An 8,432-nucleotide genomic window follows, 5' to 3' on the forward strand; every position below is an offset into this window, starting at 1 on the left:
AGGGAGACCCTGTCTCAAAAAGACAAAAAAAAAAAAAAAAAAAAAAAAAAAGATTGAGCATGTAATGTTTAATGTTTTCTGTTTGTTTGGTCTTGGGTTTTTGAGACAGGGTTTCATGTAGACAGAAACTCACTATGTAACCAAAGATGACTTTGAATACCTCATCCTCTTGCCTCCACCCTGCCCCAACCTATCCCCCACCCCTCAGAGCTGGAGTTAGAGGTATGTGCCACCACAGTCAGCTCAGTGTGTTATGTTTATAATTAAGGGGGAAGAGAGCAAATGTCCCTTAAGAAATAAGTTGTCAGGTACACCTTTAATCCTAGTGCTTTGGAGACAGAGGCAGGCAGATTTCTGAGTTCAAGGCCAGCCTGGTCTACATAGTGAGTTCCAGGCCAGCTGGAGCTGCAAAGAGACTGTCTCAGTAGAAGAAAAAGAATAGCAGACTCATTTGACAACTCTCAATTTTCCATTTAATCCTTCCAGCCCCTTTTCTTGTAACTTTGTCTGATTTCAGGAACTTTTTTGTGCCATGATCTGCAGAAAGCAAAGGGGGAGTGTGAGACTGGGTGTTCTTGGAAGGTTCAGAAGGTCTTCTTCTCCAAAGAAGAAGCCCAGCTGGTGGTGTGCTTGCCCTGGAGGTGTGGGCCCTTGGGTTCCAGGACCACACACTGGAACACAGGTAGGGTTTCTATAAACCACATTTTTCTTCCTGTAGAAGCAAGGCATCAGGCACAGCAGGTCCCCACCCAGGCTGGTTCCCACTGGCCTCAGAAAGTCCTGGAAGAATAACTCTAGGTTGTTGCTAAGATATCTTTCAGAGTTACCTCTAGGGACAAGAGGAGGAGTAGGGCAGAAATAACTGACTGAAGATCGCTTGAGTGTTCAAAGTAGTCACCAAATAGAAGCAGGAGCCCCAGTCAATTCCTTCCCCACCAAACATTGCATCACAGAAGACCTACCTAGCATTAACTAGGTCCTGGCTTCCATCCCCAGCACCAGAGAAATAAAGCAATGCAGCAGGCTGATTCAACTTGGGTTCAAATTGTGACTCTTCATCTATTTACCCAGCTGGAAAGTGGAAATGAAGGTGCCTGTTTCTCAGGGTGCACAGAGGACTGAATAAATGGATGCATGCAAAGCATTTCACCCAGAATAACCAGACAAAACAAGCCATGTGGCAGCCTAGACAGAGGTGTGCATGCTCCATGCTCCACAGGGGACTGTGGAATTTAGGAACCTGGCAAATGAGATCCTGTTAACTAAGTCTGCCAGGATGTTTGTTGTTTGCTTTTGGTTAACTCAAGGCATTTCACCCTTACAACAATCCCACAAGGGGGTCTCTCATAGGAAAACTGATGTCCCCACCTTGCCTGGGCCCCCCTGGCCCAGCTGAAGTCTTCCTGGAACAGCACTTTCAACTACATGGAGTGGAAGTCATGACAGGGTGTTTTATAATACCGTTAAACCCAAACCAAAGGTGATGACTGTTTTTTTCCTCCCTGCATCAAGACCCACATCCCCTTAGTGGCCCAGGAAGAGGTGACAACATTTAAACCTAGTAGAACAGGACCTCGGGTCAGAAAACCAGAATCTAGTCCTGGTTTTTTTACTAGCCAGCTGTGTTGACTTGGAACTTGACCTCTGGGTTGTACAGGAGGCTGAATAGTGCCTTGGGTCCAAGAGTTGCAGGAAATACCCTGTGAGACTAGAGTTCTGGGGTTGAGTCACCAAGAATGTCCCCAGACCTGCTCTGTACAATTTCCCTTGCTGGGCACCACCAAGGTTCTAGAATATTCCAGACCTCGGCCAAAACTTTGTTTTTATTGATAGATGGTTGATGGCAGGCCATAATAAGAGCTGGGGAACCACATCTAAACCAATTTTTTAGCCAGGCTTGGTAACTGGCCTGTGCTCCCAGCATTTGGAAGGCTGAGACAGGAGGACAGCCACAAGTTAGAGGCCTGAGTGCAGGCTGTCAGTCAACATGGAGAATCTACTTGAAGTTAATATGTATTCATTTATTCAGCAAATATATTTTGGGTGGCAACTGGCTTGGGGTCCTAAGGTACACAGGAAATGGGTCAAGTTAGGGTAGAAAGTCCAGGGGCAGGGCGAGCGCAAGGGCCCTAGGGGAGGAGCTAACAGTACCGAGCAAAATGGGGTTAAAAAGGAAAGAACTGGGCTTCAAGGCCTCATCCATCTAGATATACGCGCCTTTCTGTTTTGCTAGTGAAAGACCCAACTGACAGCAGGAAGGCCATTTTAGAAAAAGAACTGTAATCAGCCATTCGATAAGCCAAGATTCTAACCCAGGTCTTGTGAAACTAGCAGTGGAAGATAGGACATTTGCAGTCGGACCACCTGCCACCACCCTGAGGCCCCTATCGGGAAGTTAACGATAACAATCGGTTTCACCCATAGCCCCCTCTGAATTTGGCAATACTGTTTCCTCATACCTTGTACCCATTGAAATGCACTAATAATAACCTTGTAACCGTGTATCTGCTTCTGAACCTTGCTTCTGCTCTATAAAAAGCCCCCCCCAAACTAAGCCCGGCACGCAAGTCCTGACCCGAGCGGGACTCTGCGTCCGCAGGCGCCTGTGTATGAATAAATTCCTCTTGCTTTTGCATCCCGAAACTTGGTTTTGTCCCTGTGTGTTGAGCGCGATTCTTCACTAGTTTTGCTAGAAGATTTTCTCATGGGAGCAGCACCTCAGGACCGGCGCCTTCCAGCACAGAACCAGTGACCTGTATATCAATTCCGTCTTTTTCCAGTATTTTATTTATTTTGTGGTGCTGGGGCTGGAACCCAGGGCCTAGCGCAGGTGCTCTACCACGGAGCTTCGGCTCCAGCCCTTCCAGTATTTTATAAGCAGCCGTTTTCCAACGTACAAAAAAAGTTGGAAGAGAGTGAACGCTCACCTTGAGCTCACAGTGAATTTTCCACTGCATGGACTACATTCTTGCTTTTCAACACCATGCTCCTCCCAGGGCTGTTTCAAGGACCCAGCAGCTGCAGTGTCCCCTGGAACAGAGAGCTGGGGGACCGGAGCATGGCAGGGAAGCCAGGGCAGCTCAGCCCGGAAATGTGGCGCTCCGGGAATTTGCCAGGGTGGAGTAGGGGTAGTAAGGATCCCGGGCACCTGAAAACAAAACTCTGGCGAAGCAAGTCCCGGGCCCTCTTCCTGTGTGGTCCCCACCCAAGTTCATTCGATGACCCGAGTCCCGTGGTTGCTTCGGGCTAGACGGGCCGGGGATCCTTGTGCTTGGCTTCGTGGTGCACCGGCAGCGATGGCGATGGCGGCGCTGTGGCCCGCCCCTGAGCCCGGGAACCCAGATGACAACCGCGATAGAGCCTTGGGGCTGGGACCGCCCGGTCTTCCGCAGCCCCGCAGCCTGCCGCGCTCCTGGGGGACCTGCAGTCCTGGGCCGGCAGCGCGCAGTGCACCCGCCGGGGTTGCGTCCTGCGGTCGCAGAGGGCTCGGGCCGGTCTAGAGGGTCCGCGAGCCACCCCAGACGGAGGGGCGCCTCCTCCCCGGCCCGGCAGGACTGGGCTCGGCTCACAAAGCCCTCCTCCCGGCCAAGGTGGAGGAAGTTGGGCTCCCGCCTGCCCCGGAGGCGGGAGGGAGCCCGCGCCTGTTGTTTTCCGCCAGCCTGGAGGGAAGGGCGCAGGGGCGAGGTGCGCTCCCCCAGGCGATCATCCGGCTCGGCTGGAGCATCCTTCCCCGGGAGCCCCTCTGCTCCGGCCCCGGAGTCGGGGGGAGCCCTGCAGACCCAGTTCAGCCCTGCCTTGCGCTGCCCGAGCGAGGATCTGGGGCGCGATGGCCGCGGGCTGGGAGCTCCGCGCCCTGCTCTGTCTCGGGGCGCTGCTGACTGGCGGGGTTTCTGCAGGTAAGGGTCCCGCCATCCCAGCCTGAAGTTGAGTTTTCCCAGGCAGCGGTGGGGAGGGAACTGGCCGGGACTGAATTCCCTGGGAGCCACAGCGGGAGAGCCTGGAGCTTGCCGTTCCCTGCTCCTAGGAATTTTCCTCAGTGCTCAGAGGAGGGCGAGGTATCCTGGCCCCGGAGATGGGAGCCGGGCCTGTGGAGATGATGGGGGGCAAAGCGAAGAGCAGGTGTGTGGTGGTGGTGGGGATTAAAAAAGCCTTTTCTTTCCCGTTCCTTTTAAAGCTCAGGTGTAAATTTGCAGTCCGGTTTCGCCTGCTTCCAGGCTCCCACTTTTATTTTCGTCTCCTCCCAGGCTCAAGATTGGACTGGCCTTACACCTGTAACCTGTGGATTTATTTCCACACACACGCCTGCCTGCCTCCCTGTGCGTTGAAAGCCCGCCGCCTTCTTCCACCTTTTTCCTCCTTTTCTTTTAACTTTTTGATTTAAAATAATTTAAGATTTAACCAGAAACTCCCCTCACTTTAGATCTGATTGGGGAAAGGTCTTAAATCTTTTCATCTGCACTGACCTTACCGAAAGTAGCAAGATATGTAGAATGTGTAAAGATTGGAAAAGTATGTTTTTGTTTAACTCTTCAGCAGTGAGAATCTGTGTGCAGATACAGATTCTCACAGATTGGGGGAGTTGAAGCCAGGAGGTGGGTAATTTCCCTGTGTTTTCTGGTGAAGCCCACCCACCTGCTCTCTTTGTGTAGAACCTGGAAGTAGGTTGTTAAATTGTACTTGAACTTTCTAGCCGCAAGTGGCAAAAGTTCCTAATTATTATACTCTTACAATTAATTAATTTAAAAATATTTTATTATTTCTGTTTTATGCGAATGGCTGTATTGCCTGCATATGTGTAAGTGCATCCATGTACAATGCCTGTGGAGGTCAGAAGAGGGCGTTGGGTTCCTTGTTAGCTGCCACATGAGTGCTGGGACCTGAACCCTGGTCCTCTGCAAAAGCAGCCAGTGCTCTTAACTGCTGAGGCATCTCTCCAGCCCCCTAATTAATTTTTAGCAACCATATAAAATCAGTAAACTTTCCTGTAACCTATATTTCCAGTTTCTTTTGAAGAATCTGGAGGCTTGGCAGCACACAATCTGCTTGCCCACCTGGGACTGGGCAGTGGTCATCCCGCTTTATTCAGGGCATGTGACCCCAAATTTGTTCCACTTTCCCTTGCTCTATTATCCTGGGTTTTTTCCATGGACAGCTTAGCACTAAGCAACACCTCTGTTCCAATCTTGGATATTTCCTGTTGGTGTGCAGGGCATTTGACCTGGTGGTTCTTGTGCTGGAGACAGAAGACTGGAAGTTAAGGTGACTGTCAAGTATTTCCTTCTGGCCATTCTTAGTCCAGTGAAGGCCAGGGGCCTCGGCGGTGAGGATCCTGAGCTGAGATCCCACTGGAATGAACTAGCTTTCAGGAGAACACTTCTTCCCACAAGGAGATACCACCTCCACTGCTGTGCCCTGTTAATAATTTGAGTTTTGGTCTTGCTATGTAGCCCAGGCTAGCCTTGAACTTGTAATCCTCCTGCCCTAAACTCCCTAGTGCTGGGGTTACAGGCCTGAGTGACCAAGCCCAGCCCCTTGCCCTGCACATTTTACACCCCCAAGCCATCAGGCCTGCCTTACCTGTGTGTACCTGGGTGTGTGCATTTTTGCTGTTTGTTTTTCAAGTTAAGAACTGGGACAGATGTTCCAGAGGCTCACCTCGGATATTGCTGATACCTCGCTCTACCTGTCCCTCCACGGTATTCTTCAGGCTGTGTTGGGGAGGTGAATGTTTGGGTGTAACTCCTACTTTTAACATAAGAAGGCTCTGCTGGGCTGGAGTTACAGCCTGGTGGTAGAGTACTTGCTTAGCATAGGGAAGGTCTTGCATCCAAGTCTGAACCCTGAAATGTTGGGGGCCAACAAAGAGTCCCTTGACAATGAATAATGTAGCATTACAGAGTTTACTATGCCTTTACAATTTACGTTTTTATTTATTTGTGTGTGGGAGTGTGGGGATGCCATGGTGTGAATGTGGAGGTCAGACGAAAGCTATAGGAGGGTAGGTTCCCTCCTTTCACCACTTGGGTCCAAGGAATCAAACTTAAGTCATCAGGCTTGGCAGCAATCACCTTTACCTGCTAAGTCATCTAGCAGGCTCTCTTGGCACCTTCTGGTGTGGGCGACTTGAGTAAATCCTTCTGACTCAAGAGTATTCAAGACTCACAGGACAATTGTACATTTCCTAGGGACATGTGCTTGATTTTAATTTGATCCTTTTAGTTTTCTGAACCTCAGTTTTGTTAACAGTGATACTAGGATATATAGGACCCTCAAGCATGGAGTTTGTGCATCTCCAAGAGCCACCCTTGCCTTGTCTGTGGCAGACATCACCAATCTATGACTGTGTTCTCTGGACTTAAGATCTCCAAGGCCACACTCAGCTTCAGTAGTTAGAGAAAGTGGAGCAGGCAGAGCCTGGAGGGGAAGGGCGGTGTCTTCCAAAGGCTCCTTTGGGGCCATAGTCCTCCTGGGAGAAGTAAGCTCAGGTTCCAAGGTTACGGCTGCACCAGGCAGGGCTGTTCCAGGCCTCTGTGCCATTATTCTTTGCCAAGCATGGTGGGGGGTGGGGAAGGGGCAGGTCTGAGGACATTGGTAGCTCAGCAGCTCTTCTTTTGGTTGACATGTGAGAACCTGGGTGTTGGTAGCCTGATCAAAAATGATTCTTTCTTCTTCCTTCCTTCCTTCCTTCCCTCCCTCCCTTCTTTCCTCCCTCCCTCCCTTCTTTCCTCTCTTTCTTCCTTTCCTTCCTCCTGCTCTTTCTCTTTTTTTCCCCAGTCTTTTTGAGACAGGATCTCTCTATAGTACCACTGGCCTGGAACTCGCTATGTAGACCAGGCTGGCCTTGAACTCACAGAGATCTGCCTGCCTCTGCCTCCTGAGTGCTGGGATTAAAGACTTGTGCCACCACTCCCAGCCCTCTCTCCCTCCTTTAAAAATTATTTATTTATTTATTTATTTATTTTTGGTCTTTTTGAGACAGGGTCTCCCCGTAGCCCCAGCTGTCCTGGAACTCACTATGTAGACCAGGCTGGCCTTGAACTCACAGAGATCTGCCTGCCTCTGCCTCCCGAGTCCTGGGATTAAAGACGTGCACCACCATGCCCGGCTTGTTTATTTATTTTTTAAAATTGTAAGTGTATGAGTGTTTTGCCTGCATGTATGTATGTGCACCACATGTGTGCACTGCCTGAAGAGGCCAGATGAGAGTATTGGATCTCTTGGACTGGAGTTCTGGATAGTTGTCAGCAGCCATGTGGGTGCTGGGAACTGAACCTGAGTCCTCTGCAAGAGCAGCCAGAGCTCTTAACTGCTGAGCCATCTGTCCAGTGGCTCACCCTCCTTTTTGAGTAAGGGCCTTTCTATATAGCTCAGGATAGGTTTGAACTTGAGATCAGCTGAATGCTGGGATTACAGGCATGCACCACCATGGATCAGCTGTCACCTACTTTTACATGATCACCCCTAAGTGTTTCTTGCTGCTTGAGATCAGCTAGCATTGATGGATACTTTCCACCTTCCAGACACTGGCCTAGCCTTTTTTCCCCTCCCCATCCTGTCTGGCTTGAAAGCCTTTTTGGAATAGCATAACCAAGACGACCAGAGAGTCAGAGCTTCCTGTGGTTCTTCCTACTTCAGCCTTTCAGAGGGAGCCCAGAATTTCAGGAGAGGCCCACTCAGACACCTGTCACTCCTTCTCATAATAATAGGCATATCTCTCATAGGCAGGTGGCGGTTTATTTTTTTATAGCAGTGTTACTCAGGTGGTGGTTTATTTTTTTATAGGAGTTTTATTGAAGTATAATTTACATACCATAAAATCCACCTTGGGTTGGGGTTATAGCTCAGTTGGTAGTTGGTAGAGTGCTTGCCTGGCATGAATGAAGCTCTGGGTCATATCCCCAGTACCATGTAAAAGCATACCTCTCAGTGCTGGGGAGGTTCAGACAAGTGAATCAGGAGTTCAAGGAAAACCTCAACTACATATTGAGTTCAAGATCAGCTTGGGTTTCTTGAGACCCTGTCATAAAATGAAATGTAAAATAAAACAAAAATGATAAAATAAAATCCATTCTGTTGGGCCAGTGAGATAGCTTAGTGGGTTAAAGGCATTTGCTGCTGAGCCTGAGGACCTGAGTTTAATCCCTGGAATTCACATGGTAAAAGAAGAGAACTGACTCCTAAAAGTTGTCCTCTGACCTCCACATGTGTGTTGTGGTATGGCATATGTTTGCCCCCATGGGTGCATGTGCATGCACGCGTGCACACGCGCGCGCGCACACACACACACACACACTAAAATAAATAAATAAATAAATAAATAAATAAATAAATAAATAAATATCTCCACTCTGTTTGCTGGACATGGTAGTACACACCTTTAGTCCTAGCACTCAGGAAGCAGAGGCAGGTGGATCTCTGAGTTCAAGGCCAGC

At 49.5% G+C, this 8,432-nt stretch overlaps 1 protein-coding gene across 2 annotated transcripts in view; it reads left to right on the forward strand.

Annotated features, from left to right (window-relative positions):
• Positions 1–3,764: 3,764 nt before the first annotated feature.
• Vsig10 (V-set and immunoglobulin domain containing 10) overlaps positions 3,765–8,432 on the forward strand; it is a 47,420-nt gene continuing 42,752 nt past the window's right edge. For both annotated transcript variants that reach the window (XM_008847443.3, XM_017801771.2), the window contains exon 1: positions 3,765–3,896. In XM_008847443.3, coding sequence (XP_008845665.1) covers positions 3,827–3,896 — 70 coding nt within the window. In that variant the 5' untranslated portion in view covers positions 3,765–3,826. The remainder of the gene's footprint in view (positions 3,897–8,432) is intronic.

The sequence above is a fragment of the Nannospalax galili genome, unplaced genomic scaffold (genome assembly GCF_000622305.1).
Source record: "Nannospalax galili isolate Female #2095 unplaced genomic scaffold, S.galili_v1.0 scaffold120, whole genome shotgun sequence".
NCBI lineage: Eukaryota > Metazoa > Chordata > Mammalia > Rodentia > Spalacidae > Nannospalax > Nannospalax galili.